General features: G+C 51.2%; 1 protein-coding gene across 1 annotated transcript; it reads left to right on the top strand.

Annotated features, from left to right (window-relative positions):
- The first annotated feature begins 2,089 nt into the window (after positions 1-2,089).
- Positions 2,090-27,731, top strand: LOC119104245 (uncharacterized). Its single transcript, XM_037227955.1, has 7 exons — positions 2,090-2,458; positions 6,485-6,625; positions 7,715-7,842; positions 8,560-8,619; positions 17,196-17,282; positions 20,039-20,138; positions 27,574-27,731. Exons 1-7 carry the CDS (start codon positions 2,359-2,361, stop codon positions 27,729-27,731), a joined length of 774 nt encoding a protein of 257 aa, XP_037083850.1. The 5' UTR covers positions 2,090-2,358.

Below are 27,731 nucleotides of genomic sequence, written 5' to 3'. Positions count from 1 at the left end.
ACTGACACCTGGTCCCGTGATAGCCCCGGGCACCCGAAGTCAGCAAGGTCAGCCCAAGGTCGCGAGGTCAGCCGGAGTTCGGCGATGAGGCGTGGTGTGAGGCCGTTTTAGGTAAATACAGGATTGTCACGCGGTGCCTGACGTGTGGGCAGAGCTGCTCGCGGACAATCGCGACATGGTGACAACGGTGGGAGTGTCACCGCCGGTGACAGCGGCGGGGTGTCACCGCCGGTGACTCTGGAGAACGGCATCTGGCCCTGGAGCAGCGTGACCAAATTTGTTCCGCTGGATGCCAGGGAAGTCACCGATAATTCGTGCTCTCAAACCTGCCTTCGCCGTTTCCGCCTCAACCATGCTCCGTTGTTGTTCATGCCCTTTGACCTCACATCGTCATGTCATGACCGGCCCACCCGATTTCTCTTTATCAAGGGCGTAGATGCTGGGTCGACCACCATCCGGCTCGATACTGATTGGTCGATCCTCAGCAAGGGAGAGGCAACAGCCAATGGACACCAAGGCGCATGTGCAATAGCATGAAAACACCATTGGTTTCCTTGGCGCCCGAAAGAACTAGAATTACCCATGCTGCACCACAGAACTCCCTAGATCGCGCGCCGACGGCGAGGCATCTCTGGCGGATTTCCCGCTTTGTGACGACTCAACGTCATCAGACGCGTTCGTCCGGAGGTGTCGACGCTTGGCAGAGCTGGGCGGCGTCCTTGCCGGCAAGCTCGCCGGCACGCTGATGGCGAGATGCACGGCCTCGCGCTGGGGGGTCGCGGAGAGTGCTGGCGAGCAAAGCAGCGTGACACAGTTATCGGAGAAATCGCCGGATTACCTCGGATTTTAAGCCTATTTCTACAACGGAAACGTTGTAGAAATAATGTTACGTCTTGCGCACGGCGACATTTTTCGCCGTCACCTTCGGAGGGAGGAGCCTAACAGACTCCCTTGTCCATGACCTTGCAATTGAGCGAGCTGGAGTCACGCGGAAAAGAGCGTTGGACAGCTCTTGTTAGCCTGTACCGGCTGGGTGTCTGAACAGTGATGAAGGTGACCTTTGACAGGACAAATCAGGCCATTAACATTGACATTGACATCGACACGAATGGCCTGTGACACGCGTAATGAGGTAAAGGGGTGAAGGCGATTACTTCATTAACCCGCCTGCCTATATCAAGAACTAAACAAGCCATTCGTTTCCTTTTTGAGAGGAGGGTCAGAAAATCTTCCCAACGTGTAATATACTTGTCATTTTGGCTTAAGTGTTAGTATATCCAGACGGACTAATGTTGCCAAAAAGATAGCAGATTGACATAGCTTGACCTTGAGGAGGCCATTAATATCATATGAATGGCACCTCAGAGTGATGCACGTAAGAAACACAGCCTATCAAGCCTCTTTGGAATGCACCCTCATTTAGAAATACTAGCGTGATTTGCTACCTCTGACCGTAATGCTACCTCGGGAAGGGTACAGTTCTGTCGAGATAAAAACTTCAAAATTTCGCATGTGCACAAATTTATGTCAATTTTAGTATCCTAAATTTCTGCCGCATTCCATAGACCGGTCAACATGAGATGCACTTGCTACGTCTGTCATACGATTTTAGGATATGTCGCCGCACTACACGCCGTAAATCCTACCCGCTTATCGTCATCTACCATGCCTTATATCAAATAGCCAGGGTATACAATAGTGAGTGTGTAAAATGACTGCGTTGGGTGATTTAGAATGTGGTCTTGTTGTGCGACTGAACATCAAGCCCTCAGTACTGCTCCCTCTGCCCGATGATTGGCTGCGCAGTGCCATCGAACACCATCGGCTTCACCATCTGGCCGCCACTGTGCCGCCACCTTTGCCGCCCCCCTTTCCAACCCCGCCCCCCGCTCCCTTCCGCCCCCCCCCCCCCCTCCCACTCCCGTCCCAATATGTCGGCGCGTCACCGGCTCTGCGGCCGCCTGTCACGTGGCGGTGTGACAGCCCGTCACCCGGGACAGAACGCACAGAAGGCGAGGGTGGGGCGCCGTCAGCCTGGTCGCCAGAGCCGGACAGCGGCCGTCACCGCGGCGCACGGCGAGACGGCAGGCTCTCGCCCCAGCTCCCGGGCCCGTCACAGTCGCGCCCCGCCCCGATCCTGGATCGATTCCGTCGTATCCTGAGGCGCCGCTCGGATCTGATTTCCGTCGTTGGTTAGCCCGGGCTCGGTTTCGATACAGATCCAGATCCAGCTCGTCTGTGAGTGGTGAAATTGGCTAGATCCAGGACGGCGCGAGGGCTGACTGACAGCGGTTTAGGCCGTAGACTCAGCCAGATCTAGACTCCACTCAGGGATTGAGATCTGCCGCCACGAGACCGATGTCAGTCATCTTCAGACCCCGGCCGATCAACAGCAGCAGCAGCATGCAGCTCGTGCGAAGCTTTACACTCCTAGCGATGATCGCCGTCCTCACCCAGGGTAAGTCGGCCCAACTAGGACCAGCGGCGCGCAAAAACAGTCGCAGAGCCCACCGAGCTCAGCGACAACAATAGGTCGCTGCCGAAAATCAGTTGAAAGTCTGTTCTTGTTCGTATGCGCATGAGAGTTACGTGTACGTGTACTGCATGGCAAACGGTGTGGGTGAGTATACTGTTTGATGGCTGCATGATGTTTTCACATATGTGTCTCAGGGGATAGTCTGGGATTATAGCCGCATAACATCAAGGCCTACATACATACATACATGCATGCATGCATGCATACATGTGCACGCGCGCACCCATTTAACCATGCATCCGTGCATCCATCCATGCATCCATCCATCCGTATATCCATACACACATCCGTTCACCTATGCGTACATAAATAATACATTATACGTGTATACATACGACTATGCATACATATACGCATAATGTATGCACATAAACATACATATATACATGTATGGAACTAAATATGCATACCTATCCGTGTATGCATACATTTACAATGCATACGTGCATGAAAATATGCGTGATGCATGAACCCCTTTAAAATACATGTACACATGCACGTCTTTGCACACGAAACCCTAAATTTTTACACATGTGCATTCATGCATACCAGTGTTCATATGCATGTATACATACATCTGTATACGTTATGCGTTGATATTTACGCACGTAATACATACAGATATGCCGGGCAAAAACGCATACCGGCATGCATATATCCACGCATATACTCCTGCATGCTTGCATCGGTAGATAGACATACAGATTTCAGATTGCGTTTAGGATCGTTGATCACATGGCTTTCTGGCACCACGTCGTACATATTGGGCACGAAAATGAAAGCATATGGACCTTGCACGCGGTCGTAAAAACAGCACAACAGTCTCATCTCGTTCGCATGTAAGCGACCGCGCTGTTGGAAACGGCCATGGCGCTGACGATGGGGGACAGGCGAACGTTTGATGGCAGCGAAATCAACATGTGAGTCGCTCGGGAGCAAAACTGATCATCGTGCGACCGCGGAGCACACTCGCGGGAGTTGCGCCATGCCGTCAGCTGCGGCCCGAGTGGCACGCGAGAGCACCGAGGTCCGGCCGACCGACCGCGTCCGCATGGCCTCAGGCGCGCGGGTGTCAGACAGAATGTTCTGCAGCGGCATCACCTCCCGTTCGGTGGTCTTATCTTATATTTCAGACCAGCCCAACACGAGTAGCGCGGGCAGCACACGATCCTGATTAGTTAGGGTGATGAGGGCGCGGGCGGCACACGATCCTGATTAGTTAGGGTGATGAGGATGCGGGCGGCACACGATCCTGATTAGTTAGGGTGATGAGGATGCGGGCGGCACACGATCCTGATTAGTTAGGTTGATGAGGATGCGGGCGGCGATGTTCAGTGCTTTTTCAGCCCTCTGTTTCTGCACAGCTGAGCAGTTCCCAAGAGAGTCACGTGGCATGGAATGTCGGAATGCACGCATAAATAAATGCATACGTGCACACATACGTGCATAGTGCATGCATTCATGCAGATATACATGCATACACGGAAAGACAGAGAGGGAGAGAGAGAGAGAGAGAGAGATAGAGAGAGAGAGAGAGAGAGAGAGAGAGAGAGAGAGAGAGAGAGAGAGAGAGAGAGAGAGAGAGAGAGAGAGAGAGAGAGAGATGAGAGAGGAGAGAGAGAGAGAGAGAGAGAGAGAGAGAGAATGAGAGAGAGAGAAAGAAAGAGAGAGAGGGAGAGAGAGGAAGAGAGAACGCATACATACATGCATATATATATATATATATATATATATATATATATATATATATATATATACGGACGCACGCATGCACGCATACAGCAGCTGCCCTTCAAACGTCATAGTTATCCGATGAAACAGATCCGTTCGGGGCTATGTGGAGCTAATTCGGAGGGTGCATGTCGGTGACCTTTGCCCATGCCTCATGTCGTGGGCGTGCACGAAGCTGAGCGAAAGGACAGTACAGAGTTGCTCCCGCCTGGTGGTGAACTGGTGAACATGACGTTGCTTAGCGCTCGCCTGGACTCGCCGCCCACTAATAACGCGAATGGTGGGGGTGTCAAGTATTCTCCCCCGTCGTTTCCGAAATAGGATTGCCAGCGTCTCGCGGAAAAAGCAATGGACTGAGTCCAGCGGGATCGCACGAATGGTTTCATTGCTATGCTGTTTTGCCCGATGGGTCTAAAGCTTAACACGGGGCTGGAGTATTTCACTTGCGGCTGGAGGCCAGGCTAAAGTTGCGGTGGTCGGGCCTTTCCTATCCGGCGAAATCGAGTGACAGACGTAACTGCAATTGCATCCATGCCGTTAATGTGGTCCAGTATCAATGCACCAACGCATGCGGATTTACGTGAACCTATCTAATTCGTCCGGTAACAGACGCCAAATAAAGCATGTAACATATCAATGCGCATTGTATTCAAATCAATGGTACACTTGGATAACAGAACAATATCATCGCAGCGGATCCCCCCCCCCCTCCCCCCTCAGTTTTGCGGTTGGATCTTGCGGCGACGGGAGCCCCACCGCTTCCCCGCGGTGAGAAGGGAAGCGACCCAGCGCGTGGAACTGTCGTGCGCGTAACGGTCCCCTTGTCGTGTCGTGTTATGCTATCCAGGAGGCACCAACCTAAAAAAGCGCACTACTGAAACCCTGGTAAAAACCGGCACGTTTTTGTCGAACTGGGCCTGGTAAAAACCTCTTGGTGATGAGGAAAGCTCAGGCGTCGGCCATTGTGCAGGACAAAACCTTGCGGAATTAAAATGCAATTATCTGGGTTTGTTTTGTGCAGAGATCCGAAGAGAAGTGCCGGGAGCTTCGGGTATGAGACACGCGATGCGATGTTGCGTCCTGAGTGTTTCACGCGCCGGGCGGCAGATGGTGATAGTGAAGCGTGCGATGGGGTGTGTTCGGCAAGACTTATAAGACATAACATAACACATTCGGCAAGACATAACGTGAACAGCGGAAATGAGGGTCTGTTCGGCGAGATACAAGTGCCGAATAGCGGATGTGGGGCATGTTCGACGCGGCATAAGTGTGTTAGCAGCGGAGGTGGGTTTTTCCACAAGACATAAGTGCATGACCTCGATGTGTCCGACGCGTGGCCTGGCGAGGAAACCCTTCTCAGGCGGGGGCTCTGCTTGGATGACTTGCCACGTTGGAGAGTACATTTGGCCGCGTGCTTGCAGTGCGGTGCGCGCTGTTCCCATTTACATTAGAGGAATGATTGATGAAATTTGTTAATCAAAGTAAAGCGTCGACAAGGCAAGATAAATTATCGTGAGCGGATGGATCTAGATAATGCCTTGGGCTTGCAAAGGCTAGCTCGCTCATCTGAATACCAGCGTGGTTGCATGTTCAGAGGAGGACAATGTGATAATCGGGTGACACGGGGGATGGGATATAACGGATTTTTCTGACGACATGGTGTGAGGGTTTATGTATGGCTCTATTGGGTGGAGTGATGAAACTGAGTCGGTACATCTTACGACGCGTTAGATGTGATTATGTTTGATGCGACTTAGGGCTAATTACCTGTGTTATGTTTGAAAGTGCTATGGAGCTGGGACATGGTCATTGTCACATGACGAGAGGGAGGAATTTGAGAAAGAGATAGGAATTGTCTCTTAAGTTCCCGTAAAATAACACCATTGCCTGCTGCGGGACAGCCCAGAGATCACGTCCCGCCTGCTGCGGGACAGCCCAGAGATCACGTTCCGCCGGCTGCGGGACAGCCCAGATATCACGTTCCGCCTGCTGCGGGACAGCCTAGAGACCACGTCCCGCAGCAGGCGGGACGGCCCAGAGACCACGTCCCGCCTGCTGCGGCACAGCCCAGAGATCACGTTCCGCCTGCTGCGGGACAGTCCAGACCGCCTGCTGCGGGACAGCCCAGAGATCACGTCCCGTCTATAGCGGGACATACCAGAGATCATGCCCAGCCTGCAGCGGGACAGCCCACAGACCACGTCCCGTTTGCTGCAGGGTATCCGCAGAAGGCGGTGCTGCCGCCGGGGTCGCTGCTGCCAGCGCCGGCCCAGACCGGTCTGACAACACCCCTGCAGACGCGACAGACCATCGGCGCCAACGTCGGGATCGCCAACACCGTCAACGGACCCGTCGTAGGTCAGTGGGGCAATGTGGAATTCGGTCAGCTTATACTAACAACCTCCTGCAACAGATATATCGGGTTAAATATATATATATATATATATATATATATATAGAAATATCTATGAGTAAATATGTATCTGTATACACACATATGTATATATATATATATATATATATATATATATATATATATATATATATATATATATATATATCAGTTGTAGTACAGCCGAAATGCCTAGGTGAGCCCATTTGCTTCACGTTTGCTGCTGGTTTCCCGGTGCTCTTGTTCGCTGTATGTAGTATTTTGCTACGATGAATGGCGCTGCATTGTTCGGCATTTAAAGCTTGTCATATCTTATTGTACGCGCAATGTGTTTGGAAAGCGTATCACCATCCAGCCTGCGATGCATGTATAACAGTGTTCAAACCCGCGCGTCGGGTGTAGCGCCGTTATTTTTGACACATGTGTGCGTTAAAGTAGAAGAGTTACTTCCAAGGACAGCGCCTTTTAGCAGACCCCAGGAGGGCTTCACAATCCTTTCTGGGCTTAACGTTGCACCCCTTATGCTGACCTTCGACCTCGTCTGTTGGGTCCTGGCTTCGTATCATCTGGTGCAGTCATGTGGCTGGCATCGATTCACTCGGCTTGGGTGAGATCCTCTCCGCTGATTACACCTGCTGTGGTTGGCCAGGCCATCATTCTATACGCTGCCTTGCACTGCATCTCCATGCATGGGATCCTGCAATGGACGGCTCTGCCCTCTGTCCCACCCATCACGCACCGCCTCTTTGTTCCGTGACGCCGTACGTTACATGTCAGCGCCCCGTTAACATCACGCTGAGCCGGCTGATTCCACGACTGTGGGTCCCATGAGAAAAGTGGGTATGGTGCGCCCGCATTCTCCACTGCTTTTCCACGCAAACCTGCAGAAAACACGCAGTGTTTTCAAGAAAGGAGAACGGCGGCGTTACCACTGCCTCCCGCCTCCTCCCCAGCGCCGACCTTTTCGGCGTCTTGGCCGTCGCTGGCTCACGAGCAGGTGACTTGTGACCTATGTGGCCTGACCTGATCTCGTTGACCCGCGGGCCGCCCCGCAGGCGTGGGGACCTCTGTGACCAACACGGCCACGGGCGGGGGCGGAGCTCAGACTGCGCAGGCGGCCACCAGCCTACAGGGTGGCGGCGGCTTCGGCTTTGGCACCAACCAGGTCACCTCCACAGCACGGGTGAGTGACACCCATCTTAAGGGTTAGGGGAGGATTAAGCCACGTGCTTCTAGCTAGGTGTGTACGGCGCAGACGCGACTGCCCGAAATGTCGGAGGCGATTGGAGAACGAACCAGGCATCTATGCTCGATTGGAGAACGAACCAGGCATCTATGCTTGATCCTCGCCCCACTAGAGCTTTGCGGGCGCCAGGACCCCATCATCGTTGTGAACCCCATCAGGGGTTCATAAAGCTGCCGACCTGGCATGATACATGCCTATGTGCCATAGCAAGTCAAACCACAGGCACCAACCTGTCTTTACAGCAATATTGTTCTCGCTCTGCTGACACATTGTCAAGAGACCACGTTGTCACACTGACGCGTGCGTCTGGAGAGGCAAGTAGCGTCGCTGTCGTCACGCCTGGGAACTGGACCCGCGAGGAATCCCGCCCGGCGACGTGTGTGTGTGTGTGTGTGTGTGTGTGTGTGTGTGTGTGTGTGTGTGTGTGTGTGTGTGTGTGTGTGTGTGTTTGTGTGTGTGTTTGTGTGTGTGTGTGTGTGTGTGTGTGTGTGTGTGTGTGTGTGTGTGTGTGTGTGTGTGTGTGTGTGTGTGTGTGTGTGGGTGTGTGTGTGTGTGTGTGTGTGTGTGTTTGTGTGTTTGTGACAGCGGCAGGCGTCACCGAACCGTGCAGCCCTACAGAGTGGGCACGGCTGACGCGACTGCGTTCCTTTGCAGCGAGACGGTTTCCTTCCGGTGCAGGCGGCGTCCGGTAGCTCTCTGGTGTCTACCAATGACGTAACTATTACCAATGACGTCATCGCGGCCTTTTGCGATCTTTGTCGAACGTATCATGGGCAGTGTCTAAAGCTGAATATGACAGTGCATACGAATTCTCGTCTTATTTTGCATGCAAATCGACGCTTGGTTTTGTGGTCTGTTTTTTTGTTGTGCTCTGCAACGGTAAAATCTCTCATGTCGACGTGCTGCGAAATGCATCTTGAGTCTCAAGTTCCTAGTGTAGGATGTCGCAGATCCCATGTAACTCAAACCGTAAATAATTTATGTAACCACGTTATTCACGATAATAATCAAGCACATGACGTAAATACCGCCGTATCGCCGGGAACTGCCAAGCAAAATTTTAAATTATTACGCTATTAAATCAATGCCATCAGCGTCAGCACTGGAGCGCGTGACTTATGCCCGTTGTGAGTTTCACTGCAATGCCCATGCAGCGCACAGTGAATATTCTGGTTTTACAGATGACTGAGCCCCGTTTGTTTGTGGCTTGGGTCTTAACTTCACAAGCAGTTCTGAAGCCCACGCCAGCTGTTCATGTAAAGGTTGAAACAAATCCTTTGCTTACTTTGCCTGCAGAGCGACAATTGTTTTGCGCCGGAATACCGTGGTTTTGAAGCACTCGTCGTCAGTGTTAACCCTATACAGGGCAGGCTGGGGTGGGTAGGTGGGCAGTCCGGTCTTCCACGTGATGTTACGCATGATGTCCGGTCTCCCACGAGATCTCGAGAGGTATTTGGCCGAGGGCGAATCCAGGAGTGTCGCCTGGTGCTTGCCCCCCAAGATTGTCAAAGTTGGGGAAAATTGCACATTCCTGAAGCTTGGAGAAAATGTAAACAGACAGGAGGCTTCTCTAGAATACCAACTATGGTCAAAAGAAGCGACATCCGATGCGTTTTTTTATAAAGGCCTTTTTGGAATTTGTCTACCCCAAAGCCGGTGTCCCGCCCCCAAACCTGTGTCCTGGACTCGCCCCTGCCTTTGGACTATTGTAAAGACCTAACGACGCATGGTTTGGCCCGGCGAGATCTGCATTTATAAAGAGGATAACCTGGATTAGTTTTAAGAGGCGACCACAGGGACAAACGTTAAAACTTTTTATATATTTTTATTTCACACAATTGTCTCGTCATAAACGGAATGCGATGCAGCCGATGTTGATCGTTATATCAGGACTATATAATTTACATCCTGATTTTTTCAAACTGGAAGCTCATGCGCGTAGCCCGGAGGCGCAGGACAGAGTGATAACACCATCTGTCAGAGTTGATTGAGGGTAAAGCAAATGAGATGGCGATGCTTTATATCAGAAGAGCATGGGTACAGACATGTCTCGAGGAAAAGGAGGGACAAATCAAAATTGTGGTGGCCAAACTGGGACCTGGGAAACAGTCGGACCCAAAAATGGTATCTTGTGTGGGATAATATTGAAAAATGTATTATTATTCGGGCAAAATTGGATGCGTCAAAATCTATTTTGGTAAATTGGGGGCATGTCTCCCTCCTTGCCGCCTAAGCGGCTAGAGCTATGATTGATGATAATTTCCATGCATTCAAAGTGTACCGTTCTCGGCCCGTAAAACCCCTTCCTCTGTGACCAGATTCACACACGCATATGCGATAGAGCCGGTGCGGATGGTGGTGGTGGTGGCGGGTGGCATCGGTGGTGACGGGAATGGCGGGGATGGAGGTGGCGGGAAGCTAAGAAAATTTTCGCCTTCATTTTGGCAAATATTTTCCTAGCCTTTGATTGACCTTATGTCACATTGCGGGATCTGTTGCACATTTGGAAATGTTTTTAAGTAAAATAGCCATCTTGCAGACCATTCGGCGCAGTTCACAGCCGTGGCCTTCTGAGGACCTGAAACATTCTAGTTTCTGATCAACACGTCTGTAAAGATGCGCAGACTTTTTTCGTGCAGACAATTTCAAGGTCACCCAGGCATTCATGACTTCATAATAACGTCATTCAAATTTTGTCATTTCATTGCTTATGCAACGGTCAAGGCCAAGAAAAAATGTGGTTGTCCAGTTGTTCATATCTGGCGTTCGTGAGCACGATTTACAGATATAACAGCCGTTCCTTAACCCTCAATCAATGTTGTGCAAGTTACGATGACGCAAACAAACAATGACGTATTGAGAAGCGCATTTACTAAATAGAAAAATGGCGTTGTCTAGAGCAATCTTTTCCACTTAAGAGAATGCCAATAGTTATATGTGAGCTTATTTCATTCTACCTGATACTTGCATCAATATATTCACATGTGAATATTCCTTTTAATATAACTGTCACGCAGACAAGCCCATACTGAGCTCTGCAAAATGACTAGAAGACATTGCAAAGTTACAATGTCTTTGAATTTGAAATGGGTTATGCCTTAACATTAAGTCTTACAAGGCACTTCTTCGCCTCCAAAATGCTATCAAGATTAGTTTGATAGAAAGTTTATGTCAGTTATGCCCCATGATAAACAGTTATAATTTACATGTGGATGCATGAGACTGTCGCAGAGCATGCCTGGCCTGATGTGTTTCCTAATATTGTCTTGTTTTGCCTGTGGGACCAGCCACTTGATAAAGCTTTGAGAGCAATTTCTTGATGAGAACTGAAAGTGAGATCAGAGTCGAATGCAGCACCCAGTGCTGGTGAGGCTCAATCTGTCTGATCGACGTGCAGGCCCACAAAGCGAGCACTTCTTAAAACGCAGGAGGGATGAGAAACATACAGATACGTATACATAAAGGTGGTACGGATGCCATGCGACAACAGACCAAAGAAATATTGTCTGAGTGTATATGTAAAGCATGTCGTTCATGGTCGGGAAAGGAGGTGCGTAGTTTGTTGGCATTTTGAGAACACATTGAATCTGGTTTTCCAAACATTTCGCTTTAGCATATCACTTACAAACCATATTTGCATCGATTTCAGGCCATTGCATAATCTTTTTTTCTAGTTAGTTACAGCTAAGGTCCTTGAAATGATGTTAACATCGTCCGTAATGTTAATACACAGCGGACTGCCGTCCTCCCCAACGGTGGTGAGGATTCCCCAAACTGGCTTTTTCCCCAAACTGGCAACTTTTCCTGTCGCCAGTGCAGACAGACTGACAGCGCTCTGGCTGCTTGCTAGCACACTTCTGCCAGGTCACCACGCGGTCTTACGATCTAGATTCCCACCGCGACTCGGCAGCCGCAGCAGGTTAGAGCTGTCTGCACGATTTCCAGGCCGAGCTCCCAGCATGGCCCACGACGTGCGGTCGACGTGTAACGGGCGGATAATGTTTACACGTCACGGACGTGTAACGGGCGTGCAGTCATGTGACGATTGTGCTGTCTGCGGTGAGCGCCCTTGATCACGTGACGCGTCACGGGGACGCCGCGCTCCGAAGCCCCTGTCCCCGGCGTCCGCCTGGAGCGGGAGCGCGAGCCGAACAACATCGGGGCGTAAACGCAAGCGCGGCACTAGTTTAGAATCGTAACAGCTGATACTTCGGCGAGTATCCTGGTCGACAACGAGCTGCTACCGACGAGTACAGTCAGCTCCCCGCATGCGTCTCGGCTTCGGCCCGACCTTGGGCACCCCAGATATTATCATCTGCGCGGGTGCGGCTGTATAACGGCGCTGTTGCCACGGCCGCCGCGGGCCACGCCCACACGTCAGCTAAGGCACCTCCGACCAGCGCACCTCACCGGCTGGGTAAAAGAGCTCGTGGGTACCCATGTGGAATGGGTAGCGAGTTCGGTTGGGTACAGATTTGGGGAAAGCTCCGGGTACGCGTATGGGTACAGGCCGTCAATTGTCACTTTGGAGAAAGCTTCGGGTACATTTAAGAAATGTCGCGTGGATGCTTCAAGAAAGGGTACTCAGTGCTACTGCTTGTGTTTCTTTCAGTGTTAGTTAACCCCATCCACACCACTTTTGCAATTTCAAAGGCTACAGGGTATGCTACAGTGTAGACTGTCCTGCAACTCTTACACAAGATAGAGCCAAAGTACCGGAAAATGCAAACGGGCAGGTAGCGGGCGGGCGCACTTGGTTAGTCACGGGTAGCGGGTGGTTGCAGCTAATTAGGAGCGGGCTATACGTGGGTGCAGCCGATCAGGGACGGGTACCGGGTGGGCGCAGCCGATCAGGGACGGGTAGCGGGTGGGCGCAGCCGACCAGGGACCGATAGTGGGTGGGTGTAGCTTATCAAGGACGGGTAGTGAACGGGTTGGGTAGAGAAATCTTACCCGTAACCCCCCCCCCCCTCACCCATTCGCGGTCATGTTGACAGTTTCTCGTCGGTCGCTTTCACGCCACAGAAGGTTAATACATTTTCCATTATGTGATCCCGCTTATGAAAAAACGAAAAAAAAACAGAAAAAACGTTCAGAAGATGACAAGAGAAAGCGTGCCGAACACGCGAGATCTGCATTGGTCCGAGCCGTGACTGGGAACGATGCAGCGTGCCCGGTGCAGTCAAACTGCAGTTGATTTCACGCGCTGTGCGGTTTCGCTTCGTCCAAAGCAGGGTGCCAGATGGGGTGTGAAGAATCAAGCACCAAGGGGGAAGAGCGGGCACATCGTTGCTGGCATCTATCAAACCGCTGTTGGGTGCTGCCGGCGCCGCCGAGGAACATTCCGGGAGGACGGCTGCCGCGAGCGGGTCAGAGCCACGCTCTGATACATTGGAGGACATGCAACCGAGGTGGTCATCGCTTGCGACAATGCTCCTGCCCACTGCGGTCTGGGATCACTCTCAACCGAACGCGAGCTTGCTGGAGCAGAGCTTCTTCGATTTGATCCTTCAGCCCGCAGTGAAACCCTATTGAAAAGGTGTGGAACGTGGTGAGAGTTCGCATGGAGCGCAGAATGGCCGCAGCAAACAGAGGCTGATGCCGATCGTATCGTTAAAAGCCGACGTCGTCTTGACCCAGCAGTGCACGTGCTACTTAGAGGAGATTAGTCTCGCGATGGGCGCCATTGACCAGATGCTTTGCAGGCATGTGTGCAGCCGTGCACAGAAACACTCTGCGGGATGCCTGGCTGTGAGCTCAGCACCGGTAATAAGGTGTAGAATGCATTGGCCACATAACCGCAGAATACTGTAATGATACTGAAATGCTGTGGAACGTCCCCGTTGTCCCGGGGTAGAGCCAAATACTACGGAACGTCCCCGTTGTCCCGGGGTGGAGCCAAATACTGTGGAACGTCCCCGTTGTCCCGGGGTGGAGCCAAATACTGTGGAACGTCCCCGTTGCCCCGAGGTAGAGCCAAATACTGTGGAACGTCCCCGTTGCCCCGGGGTAGAGCCAAATACTGTGGGACGTCCCCGTTGTCCCGGGGTGGAGCCAAATGCTGTGGAACGTCCCCGTTGCCCCGAGGTAGATCCAAATACTGTGGAACGTCCCCGTTGTTCCGGGGTGGAGCCAAATACTGTGGAACGTCCCCGTTGTCCCGGGGTGGAGCCAAATGCTGTGGAACGTCCCCGTTGCCCCGAGGTAGAGCCAAATACTGTGGAACGTCCCCGTTGCCCCCGGAGTAGAGCCAAATACTGTGGAACGTCCCCGTTGTTCCGGGGTGGAGCCAAATACTGTGGAACGTCCCCGTTGTCCCGGGGTGGAGCCAAATACTGTGGAACGTCCCCGTTGCCCCGGAGTAGAGCCAAATACTGTGGAACGTCCCCGTTGCCCCGGAGTAGAGCCAAATACTGTGGAACGTCCCCGTTGTTCCGGAGTGGAGCCAAATACTGTGGAGCGTCCCCGTTGCTCCGGGGTAGAGCCAAATACTGTGGAACGTCCCCGTTGTTCCGGGGTGGAGCCAAATACTGCTGAACGTCCCCGTTGCCCCGGGGTAGAACAAAAAATCGGGGGAACGTCCCCGTTGCGCCGAGGTAGAGCCGAATGCCGCTCACCGGCCTATCAGGTCACAATTGAAATTTCGACCGCGAAAAAGGCGATTTTATGGCAAACTTTTGGCGGCTTTCCGAATCATAGAAAACGCAGCACAAAACTGGGATCAAGAGCAGCTTTGGGGTGAGGCTATCGTGGGTATACTCCTAGCCCGACTATTCTCCTTCCCCTCCCCTCCCCTCCCCCCATTTCTGAAGTCATGGATCTGCGTCTGTTGTCCAAAATTCAACCTTGTCATTTCTTATTTCTATTATAAGCATGTCGGTTGTCTGTGAACCTGTGTAAACTTATTGACAATGAGGAAGGATGTGAGATAACACTGAGACGTATGGCGTTATTTTCACTGCACACCCCGGTGTTTTTAGTGTCTGCGTCACAGCAATCTGCTAGAACAGTCTATGTCCAATCACAGCAAGAATAAAGGCTCCTCGTGCTCCAGTGCGCCTAGTTTGTCAGAGGTCAATCCTAGAACCCTGGACTGCAACGCAGCACAAAACTGTTGTGCAGAGCAGGTGCATGCACTCGGCAGCGAACACGTCAGAGGATTGAAGTGATTGATGGTAGGCTTTTTTGTTTGACGGTGTGGTAGTGAAGCTTACCCGGAATCAAAGCGGGCAGAAGAATACTGTGTGGTCGGTCCTGTTCGCATATCAAGCGAATGGCTGGTGGGGATACATCGCCATTTGGCTTGGGGTCTGCGAGACGAAACACAAAAATAAAGGAATCGTTTGTAGCGTTTCATTTCATAACAATAATTGGTCCCAATCTTTTAATTAGGCAAACTTATCTAGCGATCCGTCAGGTCAACTGGCGTTTACTGCGTAAACTCTCACACCACCATACACTCGTCAAACCGCAGGTCAACGGCAGAACTTGACGGCAAAAGCTTAACGTACTGCAACGCTATAATATAATATAATAAAAAATATTAAATAAATGTTATACAAACATTACTGATGTAATCAGAAGGTTAAGACATGAGGTGTATCTGAAAATTTGGTTCCAGCCAACTAAAATACATGACTGTCCCAGCCGGTGCAGGAAGTCCATGCTACCGAGTTTCATGATAAAAACTATGCATTCAAAGGTCTGAGTGTTTTGGTCTGAATACCCTTCCTGCACAGAAGTTCGGACACAATAAAAAGCATGGATATGGTTAATATGATTTGGTAAATGTACAAAAAGTGATATTTAAATCAGCTTGCTTTTACTGAACGAGATCTTTACAGACAGTCGCTAGCCCTCCTTCAGTTTTGGTCAGACAATGATTGAGAAACAGGTTCAGACATGCATTTTGGAAAGCCTAAAAATGTAAAAGCCCTCAAGCAATTTACCATAGCCGCCTTGTCGTGCTGCGGTCTTTCTACTTCCCATATTGGTCCTTACAATATTTATTACCGCGAACTTGTTCACGGCAATATGTTATATGTAGCTAAGAGAACCAGTGTAGCTTAGGTGCTACTTGCGCAAATCTGAGCATTTTTCAGAACTGAAAATGGTGACAGCCGCCATCTTAAATGACAGTGCAATTTCGAAATTTTTCTCGACGAATTGGAGGGTTGTGTGACACCGTTTTTAGGGCTTTCGATACCGAATAGCTCATTCCTGAAGCTATTTTTTGTGTATGGGGTCAAAGTCAGGACAAAATCGAGGATAAAATATCAAAGGTATCATTAATCACGAAAATCGCCTATATTGATTGGTATATGCCGTTCGTTGTCGTCTCGTTATCAACGTAATGGTGTGGCAATCTCGTAATCAATATAATTGTGGCACTCGTAGCAGCTGCATGTGTCACATATCATAATCATATGACCGTTTGCTCCATGCACGATGCATACTCCACACTTGGTTGTGTACTTGCAGTTCTGCCGCGGCCAGCCGCTCTCACATTATATCCCTCATCATACTGCTGTGGCGAGTCAGGTAGCGGTCCATGATCTGGAGCGATGCGTGGGAGAGAGAGCGACCGAGGGCCTTCGTTATATGCACGCTGCAAACGCTAAGAAATATGGGCACGTCGAACTGCACTCGGTCGACAGGGAAAAACCGGTTATCCTGCAGACAACGCTACACCATACCGCGAAAATAGCGGCGCGAGGCACGCGAGTCACATGCAACGCAGCACCACAACTGCATCCAGCCTGCTGGCATCACTAGCCTGCATACATTCGTGGCTGGAGACACAGCGTCGACCTCGGCATGTAGCATGTTAAATTATGACTCCTCGGGGAGCGTTACGACGCGTGTCACGACGTGAATCGCCTCGCGAAGCGATGCTTGGACGGCCCAATCCTCCTAGCGAGTATGCACGCACGAGTGGGCTCGCATTGAAGCATGCATCAGCCGCAGCTCGAAGACGATTGCACCATTAATTAAAGCCCAGAATCGGCGCTGATGGCCGCTATAAACCATGCTGGGTTTTAGTTAAGTGGCGAATGGTGTAGTAAGTACCATTCGGCAGTCGTTCTTACAGTTTATGAAGTCGTCCCTGGCATTTTCTCACCGTACATAACCCTCTCAAATGACAAATTAGTGATGAGTAGATTCTGACAAGCAATACCGCTGACTCCGAAGAGTCCTGCAGCTATCCTGACGAGTCTAAGGCGTCGAGCGGCGTGCGCGTGTGTTTCAACTACGTCACACACACAGACACGTGTGTCGCCGCTCGGCAGGCGACGCTGGCCTCCTCGCAGGCGTCGACGATCAGCACCCGTCCGTCGGTCCAGGCCGGCGTCCCCGGCACTGTGACGGCGTCGCAGGTGAGCTCGCTGCCCGTCACACGGTCACTGGGAATGTCGCTGACCGCCTTAGCGTGACGGGCGAGGTTGTCACCCGTTATTATCACGCATCATCATCACTTACCACCACCCATCATTATTACCTACCTTCGTTCACCGTCGTCGTCGCCACTCATATCATAAATCACCATCATCATCCATCATTCTCACTCAACGCCATCTTCCATTATTATCTCCTATCATCATAATCATCATCATCAGCATCATCCACCACCCGTCAGCACCAACCATCTGCGGTGCCCGTCATCATCACTCATTGTCGCAACCCATCATAACCAACCTTTGCCATCATCCATCATCACCAGCCATCATCCACAGCAGTGTAGTCACTAAGGTCACTGTCCAATGCAGTGATACAGGTGAGGTCACCAGCCGCTGCAGTGTAACTGGTGATATAGCTGTCCAGCTCGCTTTGGCTGGTGATATGGCTGTCCGGCTCGTTGTGACTGGTAATATGGCTGTCCAGCTCGTTGTGACTGGTGATATGGCTGTCCAGCTTGTCGTGGCTGGCGAGATGGCTGTCCGGCTGGTCGTGGCTGGTGAAATATCTGTCCGGCTTGTGACTCAAGAGGCTGGTGCTCAAATCACCGGTTATCTCAGTGCGAGCGTCACCAGTGGTGCCACTTACCTCAGCAGTGGCATGACAGAGATCACCGAGCAACACCACCTCGGTGGTGCCGTTGGCAAAGCGCTTGTCGATGTAGGTGGAAGGCCTTTGGCGTAAGCATGACTTCGGTAAGCTTTTCCTCGAACCGAGTCTTGCCCAGGAGTGACCGCCCTGTCGACGGATTAACGCAGTGCCTGCCGACGAAGGTCCTGAAGTCCTGCCCGACACAATGTGATAGTATGATGATTTGTGGTCAACCACAGGGTCAGGTTCAATGTAAGTTTTAGTACAGCAACATTGGAAAGCCCACAGCTGTCGGTGTGCCATTGGCGGGCACAAGCCCCGGTTATCGCGTCCCAGCTGAGCGCTGGCGTCAGTTCGCTGCGATGGTTTTCGATTCCTGTTCTCTTTTTCACAAATGCTGCTCGGCGCAAGTTGGATATTGTGAAGTTCGCTTGTCAAACAACACAAACAGCATGTTCACAAATAAGGTGATTTAACGAACAGCTGGCCGACCGGTGGCCGAAAACGCGAACGAACTAAAACAAAATGGAGCTGCTCGCGAGCAACCGGAGAACAGAAAACCATGCAGTATACTGATGATGCATGTTTTCCGTTTGGCACCCGTTGAAGTCTTGGTATTGCATGACTGCTGCCACATTCTTACCGTCTGAGCTTGTCATTTCAATCCGCCGATGTAAGGCGCTGGTCTTGCTCCGCGTATCGCACATGCACTAACTAATCCCGAAGAAGCTCCAGCGGTCAGCCAAGCTGGAGAGCTGGGCGCCAAGTAAGCGACGGCAAGAAAACCTGAAAACCGCATGACCGGAGAACGCGTAGAAAACGTCTCTGTACATGGCCAGTTCTAAGAGACGGCAGCAAACGATCACACACACAGTCGTCCTATGTCAGTGACGGCGGCCAACTGGGAGCTGTCATCTTTCGACAGCGACGTCAGCTGACTAGCAGCGGACGCCCCTCCGTACCCCGGCCCTGGCCCCTCTACCTCAGCCCTGGCCTGTCTACCCTGGCCCTGGCCCGTCTTCCCCGGCCCCTCCACCCCAGCCCTGGCCCGTCTACTCTGGCCCTGGCCCCTCTACCCTGGCCCTGGCCCCGCTACCCAGGCCCCGGCCCCCCCCCCCCCCCCTCCAGCGCAGCCCTGGCCCCTCTACCCTGGTCCTGGCCCCTCTACCCCAGCCCTGGCCAGTCCACCCCAGCCCTGGCCCCTCTACCCCGGCCCTGGCCCCCCATACCCTGGCCCTGGCCCCTCCACCCCAGCCCTGGCCACCCCACCCCGGCCCTGGCCCCTCCACCCCGGCCCTGGCCCCCTCCACCCCGGCCCTGGCCCCTCCACCCTGGCCCTGGCCCCTCCACCCTGGCCCTCCGCAGGGGCGACCACTGTTCGGTCAAGCTGCTGGCTTGTGAAGGCTTCTCTCCTTCTGATGTTCCAGAGTTCTGGAGCTCTTGAAGTTGCAAAGTATCTTTTGAAACCTTTTTCAGAAGTCTTCACACGTGGAAATTGCACTGAGGGATATGGAAAAGTGTAAGTTTCTGAAAGTTTATAACTCATAGGCAAAGATATTAAATGGGATCCACTCCACTTACTGCGTAGAAGAATGATGTCAAGAATAAGGTGTTAAGTCAAACCGATGCTGATAAAATTAGAATGGTAAAATTATGAATACCCAAAAAGGGAAACTATGTATATATATATACATATATATATATATATATTTATATATATATATATATATATATATACACGGAACAGCTGTCCAACCGGTGGCAAGGAAGCAAAGGAACACAAACAATCACGATCAAACAGCGGTCCGGAAACTATTCACGAACTGTTGGCGAACACCCACGTTTACCTTCAAGGACTCACACCTGAGAGCACCATTACGAGGACATGCATCGTGACCACGTGTGGCCATCGCGAACCTGGCGAAGATCATGGACGGTCTCGCTGTTCAAGGGTTTCTATGGTATGAACTGGTTGCCTTTCACTGTTATAGTCATATGCTCGCACCACTTCTCCATCAGCGGGTTCCGTGTTGACCCCTGCCGACCTGAGGTTTCGTACTGATCTCACGTCCGGTATGATTTCTAGGCGCAGGTAGCTGCCATTGGAGCCAGGGGTGGGTTTGCCGCTCGTCAAAGGCACGTCGGGGTCATAGAGGTCGGACCAAATGGACCACGAGCAGACATCGGTAAGTGTCCGTCCTCCATCTAACGTCTCTGTCCCCGGTCATTCTACCATGATGTGCTCAATATCGGTGTGCGGTTCACCACAATTGAGATGCAGCGAACTGGACCAGAGCCAATACAGCAGCAAGTATTGGCTGGTGAAAGGCAAAGCTTTAAGCCAATATTTGTAGGCGTTTCAAGGTAGACTGATTTTTGTTCGCACAAGCCATCTGTATTTAAGCGCGCACACACACACACAACATACATATCAACACACACACACACACACACACACACACACACACACACACACACACACACACACACACACACACACACACACACACACACACACACACACACACACACACACACACACACACACACACACACACACACACACACACACACACACACACACACACACACACACACACACACACACACACACACACACACACACACACACACACACACAGCTCTCTCTCTCTCTCTCTATCTCTCCCTCTCTCTCTCTCTCTCTCTCTCTCTCTCTCTCTCTCTCTCCCTCTCTCTCTCTCTCTCTCTCTCTCTCTCTCTCTCTCTCTCTCTCTCTCTCTCTCTCTCTCTCTCTCTCTCTCTCTCTCTCTCTCTCTCCTTTCTCGCCCTCTCTCTCTTTCTCTTTCTCTCACTCTCCCTCTCTCTCTGATTCTTTCTCTCTCTCCCTATATTTACGTCCATCAGCCAGATGTCACATCATACACTAGACACGTATAAGAAAACTAGGAATCGTATTATAAATGGAACGACCAGCCATGTAATAAACATAAGCGCAATCAACGTTCAGAAACTTTACCTTACCCAGCTAATGGTATGCTATTATATGTACCTTAGATGCCTCTGCATCGTCTGCTAGTATGTTACTAAGGTGTGCTGTAATGTATGCCCCCTACGGTTTATCGAGGACAAGTCAAAATGGTGGTTCGCAGCAAGACAAACTTTCCAGTATGTTTAGATATCAGTTTTGTATCTTTGTGAAAGCTTGAAGCTTTGATCTACCAGGATCAGTGACCTAGGTCAGGCTAGATAGGTCAACCTCCAGAAAACCTTGACCATACGTATTTTTTTAGCAGTCATTTAACATTGTTCAAACTTGTCATAGTAATAGCACTTGATTGTGCCTACAGTTTATACCTTTAAGATTTTTCGGAAATTTGAATTCAGGTACCTGAAGCCAGGTTAGTTTTTGCTATTTTTGTAAACAGCCCAATACGTAAGCATTTTGGTGCAAATCTGGTGTTTATATGTCAGGAAAAGAGTGTTAATTTATGCGCATAGCCATCATACGATCACAAAGCAATAACCGTTGCCCAGGTCATGACTTATCTCCGTGAGTACCCTCTGCAAAATACATGCTAATCTCAAATAGGCAGTGCTAAGAAGTAATTTTGCTCGCAGATTTCGAATGTTCTACTGAATACATTCTGTGGTACCATCCTGGTGCAAAATGACGTGCCAATAGGTCAGATGAGGGCGTGCAAGGCCATATGAGGTCATTCAAGGTCAATAACCGATGTTTCCAGTAGCGGAGAGGTTAAATGAATGAGTGCGACGCATGTAGCCACCTCCTTATCGTGCTTGTAAAGCTGATGAAGTAATTTCATATACCAACGTACCTGTTTTCAGTTTGTTACAAATACATTGCTAGGCACAGAAGGGACTATGCCAAATGTAGACAGTAGCTATGCGACCTTTACTACCTGTAGATGTACAACACACTATTTCTGACCACAAAAATGCATTGTACTGGTCAGATAGACCCGGTGAGCACTTTATTTTTCGTTTTGATAGATAATAAATTTGACCTAAGTTGACCTCAGACGGCCTCTGGGTCAGCCTAAAATGGTATTTTTGTGTCTGGAATGCTTCTTCCCACAGTTGCACCTAACAAAAAGGCTTAGTCAGCCCTTCATTGCAAAGAAAAGCACCGCACCTCGTGTTCACAGATTTTAACTGCATCTATCGGAACGACCAGTTTCAAACTTTCGTGATCTCTGGTGACCTAAAGTTTGGCCTAGCGTCAAAAAATTTGGTAGGCATTCCTCACGCGTCGAGGAGACCTTCACAATAACTTCTTTGTTTTTCCCATTCCGTGTCTAGAAGTATATATATATATATATATATATATATATATATATATATATATATATATATGTATATATATATATACATATTATATGATATACGCAGCTTTACTGCCAGCATGTGCAAGACACAAGTGGCGCAGGCGGTACCGGCTCCTGAATGCGCCCGCTAGTTCACAGCGGCGCCTCAATCACCTTAATGGGTTGCTTCGTGCACAGCAGTTCGCTGGCCCGGGATTTCCTGTGGCGTGATGGGAATATCGCGAGGGCGCGGTCTACTAGTATGCACGAATGACCGTTAGAGGGTCTGGCGAAGAATAGTTGGTGAGAACACCGTAGGTTGTCACGTTAGCGTGCTACCAGGCATACGGGGCGGCGAGACGTCTTCCTATCGATCCTTTCTGACCTGCCGAGCAGTCTCTATCCTTAAATATGATGATCCGACAGAGCCCTTTTAATTCCGCCCCATCTCTATCGTCCCTGGCATGGCAAAAATCGTCGAGAGTGCAGTAAAAGAAAACAGCTCTGTAGCTGCCTCTCCAACTATCCTCCCCCCCCCCCCCCTCCTTTGTCAAAACCTGTACGGTTTCATACCACGCCATTCCACGGAAATTGCGCTGACTTGATCACATCTTAACTGCCAACGACTGCGGAGACGTGTTTTTACTCTGCCTTCTTGATTTTAGCAGATGTTGCTACGTGGCAGACCACTCGAAATCGCTGACTTGACCCATCTTACACAGCATCGATACCTCCCGGCGTTCAGTCTAACTCAAACGTCACAGTCATGTGTGGTTGCACTACACTCGAATCCGAGAATAGCTAACCGGTCGGGAACAGCAAATTATTTACTAAGCTGCCTAACGGTGTGGGAGTTATCTAGGCATCTAAGTCATCGGCCTCAGGCCCCTGACTCTGCTGCATCCTTGCGAACGATCTCATTCTCTTCGCGAGGGTGCAGTTGTATAATATGCAGACGGTACACGAATTGCAATGAGCGGCAAAAAATGCGTAGGTTGTTAGGCAGAGTGAATACGTTCTAGCCTATCTCGACTTCCGGTTACGTGCCAACCGACTCAAGTAAATGTAGAGAAGACGCAACTGATTGGATTCGGAATCCCACAAAATCTGCGCAGCATCCCGTCTTTACCTTGAACTTTCGCAGGCGCGAGTTTTCCTCGCGTTCGGAAGTGATAAAGCCTGGACTAGTCTTTGATTCGTCTCCAAGTTGGAGTTCTCACGAATGTCTCGTCACTGACATATATTTCGGTGTCCCCTCTGGACTATCACATCTCAAGAAATATTTGTCCTCAGTGTGTCTCTAGCCTGGCGAACTCCTTAGGCCGGTCCCGAATCCGATGCTGATTTTCAGTCCATGCCAGTTCAGTTAGCGCACTTCAGTACACCAAAAGAAATCTCTTCAGGATCCAAAAAGTCATGAACTAAGGGGCGAATGTAAATTTTGGGCGACAGAGATTCGATCACGTCCCCGATTTGCTGGAGATGTTCGGCGTGCTATCTGCGGGCGGGCTGATCAAGTTCCATACGTGAACGCGTCCATGTGCTGATCAAGAACCACATGTTTGGAATCTGATATTTGAATAACCTCTGCAGTGTCTGACCTTATTTGTTTCTCAAGCAGAGTCATTCACATCAGCGGTGCCGCTTGCAAAGTTGAGCTTCCCCTTAATCCAGGCGACATTCGTGCGGCCGGGATGTGCCGCAGCACACCGCTGCGTGATACTGGATATTGTGAGCCATCAGCCGTGTGTTTTCTGGGACACGTGCCTTCGTCAGGTCAGATGTTTCCCGCTGGCCGCTTGTCGTATTTGGTATCAGCTTGCATTCCACAGATATACGTGGCTATTGTGTGTCATCAGTCGACGAACAGCTAACTAGTCACCGCTGTTAGTCGCTGGCTGCTAGCTGCTGGGTTCCTAGTCGCTGCTAGCTGGGTGGCTGTGCTGGGCTGCTAGACTCCAAAGCTCCAGTCGTCAGCTCATCGTAAAAAGCTCCAGCCGGGTGTCCTCCGCCGTTGGCGTGAGGGACAACGGGGAGGGGGGGGGGGGGGCGACTGCTCGTTCTCACGGGACTAGCTCCTGCTGTTCTGGGACGTCTTCGAGACCGTCGCGTCCTCGGCGGCACGGCTCCAGGGGCTAGCATCGCCGGCTCCGTCGACGGCGGATGCTCCTGCATCTGCCGTCTCCTCGGAGGGCCCCCTTCCCCGGGGAGCCTTCTCCCACGGGAGAAGGCCCTCCGATGTCGGTTGGGCATGCGCCGGCTGCACAGGTGCCGCTAGTTCCGTAGCCGCTCCCTGCTGCGGCGGACGCGCCCGAGGCAGAACCGGCCCGGCTAACTTTAGGACATTAAGCCGACCTTGCAGCGACAGGCCGATCTTTGGCGGAAGCGTGTCAGCGTGTCAGCGGGCCAGCGGGCCAGCGGGCCAAACGTGGCTGCCATCTGGCAGCGGCAGCGACCCCTCGTTTGATGTTTGATGTCTATTCCCGATTACGGACATATATCGGTACGTAGCACGATGAGGGGATTGGCGCGTGAGCGCATCGCTTAAATCTGAGCACCTCTCCTAACAATATCAAGATATGGTCATCGCCGCCGGGTAACCCACGACCCACCGCCCACTCGTCCGATCTGTAGGCCGACAAGGGTCTGGCACACGCCGCCGCTCTGGTCTACACATATAGCCGTCTCGGGCCGGCGGCGGACGCCCGGCCCGGCAACGCCTCACAGTGGACCGTCTGCTGTCCGCGCCCGCGGGAAGTATTCATGCGAATCTTTTGGTCTGAAAAAGAAATTCTTTCAAAATTTTGGCTTTCCGCTGCCCAGTGCAATCTCGCAAACCGTTGCCTCTGAGATAGATATTGAGTTGCTCGTCGCGAGTGATCTCAGAAAAGTTTGGAATGATGGTATCTGTTTTACGTAGCACCGAAATTCTGATTTCATGATAGCGGGGACAGTTCAATACAAGGTGTTTGGGATCCTCATGTGGATAGCCACACAACCAAGAAGGACTAGGCGTAGTTGGATTTTGAATTTCAAACCCGTGAACATTAAGGCTGACATTCTCAATCTCAGCCTAGTATTTATGATGTTACCCTGTCTGGATCCAAAGCTGTGATACACCGGTCGCGCCGCAGAGCTGGTACATTTCCCGTTTTAAGGAACGAGAAGACTGGAGAGATGACGCCTCAAGCGGGAGCTGGTTCCATCTTCTCGTAGTTGATGGAGTGTATGATTTTTGGTATGTTGAGGTCCTGTTCGGTGGTAATGTGAGTGTCACTGCATTGCGTAGTGGGCGTCCTGTTGCAAGTGTCCGCGTGTCAAGTAGAAGTGCAGTGACGTGTGCTGGCAGTTAATGTTTTGTTTGTGGATGCGGGTGTGGAACAGCGTTAGTCTGTGTATATTTCTTTGTGATTCGAGAGTGTTCCATCGCTGATCGTCCAACAGTGCGCGAGTGTGTGTTCTGTAGAGTGCACCAGTGATTGGTCTTGCTGCTCTGCACTATCTGTCAAGTCTAAGGGAGTCACTGGTTGTCAAAAGTGCGTCATATACGACGTCATAAGAATTAAAGAAAGGAAGAATGTAATTCGTATATAAGTCGTCAACGTTGCGGAAGGAGATTTCTGGGTTGGTGACCATGGAGGAGGCGAGGACCCGCCTCCCGCCCTCCGCGCGACCGCCGTCGGTTCCAGGGCGGGTACGGCTGTTCCTCACCGCGCTCCACCACGGCTGGGGGGGGGGGGGGGGGGGGGGGGCGACGTCATTACCGACGCCCCGTCGGCCAGCGCGTAGCGAATGGGCTGTCGCTTCCCTGTGCCCGGCTGCCGCGCCGCCGCCACCGCCGCCGAAGGAGCGCCTCGGTCTCGTTGCTAGGCGGGAAGGGGTGTAGGGGGGGGGGGGGGGGCGGGGTGGGAACGAGCTGTCGACCATATCTGCCGTCTCCGTTGAACGCTCCGAGCTAAGAAAGCCGGTTCAGCCGACCTCTCCAACCCACTTATGACCGACTTTAATGGCTCCAGTTTGCAGTCTTAATTGGACCAGTAAGAGTCATGCGGTGGAGGACGCGCTGAAGGCGGAGACTGAAGAACACACAAGCTACTCACAAACTCTATTTAAGCCACGGCTGTCTATTCTTAATTTTATCAAAGTCGATTGTGTTTTGTTACAAAGGCGTTTTGAACCACCGCCTTTATGTGCTCGTACCTCGTTTACCACTTTTTTACATATTTGACGCCTGCGCGGGATAGTCTGCAACGGCCGCCATCTTTGTTCCGGTAGTACGCACCGGTGCGGCGACGGCTGAGGTGTGACGTCAGCCCAGCACCGTCTGCAAATACTGGCGCCTCGATATCATAATGCAATCTTAAATAGCCATCACACTCCAACCATTCAACAGTTCACGCTGAGGATAACTACGACCTTTCTACGTCAAATTTTTGTTTTAAATTTGCATCCAATGTACGCCAAAACCCTTCACTAATGTTGAACGATCTGGACACCGTTTAGAACTAAAAATCTCGGCCCACTCAACACAGGCATTGCCGCGGGTTTTCTCATTATAAACATAATCGGGACATTTTCGTGTTATTTTTACGTCAAAATACCTGAGGAGGAATCAACAGACGCCACTAAGCTCCCCCGCACTGCGGTGACCCGTGCCTTTCCTCTGACCACTGGCTTTGTTTCCCAATGACGTCATGTGTTGAGAGGAGATGGTGGCACCACTGTGACACGTTGGTCACAAGAAGCACCTGAAAGTGACTGGAGGTAGCAAACGAAGTTTCACGCGTGCTAAGCAAGGGTAAACACGCTCCATTTATGTAGGTATCATGTTTGCAAGATTGATTTAGTCTCATTCAGACTCGTTGTCTTTCGACAAAAAAGCGCGACAATCGCTATAAAACAGCTGGTGAGTATTTTGAATATCACGATGCTACTTCTCAACATGGCATGGTCCCTATGGTTAAATCGGGCGGAAAGGACTGACATTTTTAAAAGACGGCAGCGCCACTGGTGGCGAAACACAAATGCTACCGAGCGACCTGCATGCTTATGCCATTCGACATTCAACTCCATTGTATTTTCTCTGTGCCTGGCTGCTGGACTGTGTTAAAGTCGTATAATCCTCTACATGTATGACGGTTTAACTGTATGTTCGCACACACACGAACCCGTGCACGTAAAAGCAGACTGAATGCAATGCCAGCACACGTGGACGCCCCGCGCTTCTGATTTGTTCGTACACACCCTCGCGTATGTAAGCTCTCGCACCCACACCCTGGCACTGACGTGCGCCACTGCACCCCATCACCCGCAGGCGACGTTGTCCAGCGTCAGATGCAGCAGGCGGGTCAGCAACAGCTCCGGCTGGCTCTCACCGCCAAGCGGCTCAGCAACCAGGCGGCAGCCTTCAGCACCCGCACCGCTCAGCGCGTGCGCAGCAACACGCCAGCTCAACGTCCAGCCCACGGCTGA

The sequence above is a fragment of the Pollicipes pollicipes genome, unplaced genomic scaffold, assembly GCF_011947565.3.
Source record: "Pollicipes pollicipes isolate AB1234 unplaced genomic scaffold, Ppol_2.1 Scaffold_1600;HRSCAF=1878_pilon_pilon_pilon, whole genome shotgun sequence".
NCBI classification, from domain to species: domain Eukaryota; kingdom Metazoa; phylum Arthropoda; class Thecostraca; order Pollicipedomorpha; family Pollicipedidae; genus Pollicipes; species Pollicipes pollicipes.
This window is presented reverse-complemented; position numbering and strand designations above follow the sequence as displayed.

What these genes read in the sequence shown, in the direction of transcription:
- LOC119104245 (XM_037227955.1), top strand. Translation starts at nt 2,359, where the DNA reads ATGTCAGTCATCTTCAGACCCCGGCCGATCAACAGCAGCAGCAGCATG. An exon ending in GATCGCCGTCCTCACCCAGG is followed by an intron (nt 2,459 to 6,484) that starts GTAAGTCGGCCC and finishes CGTTTGCTGCAG; the next exon opens with GGTATCCGCAGAAGGCGGTG. An exon ending in AGGTCACCTCCACAGCACGG is followed by an intron (nt 7,843 to 8,559) that starts GTGAGTGACACC and finishes GTTCCTTTGCAG; the next exon opens with CGAGACGGTTTCCTTCCGGT.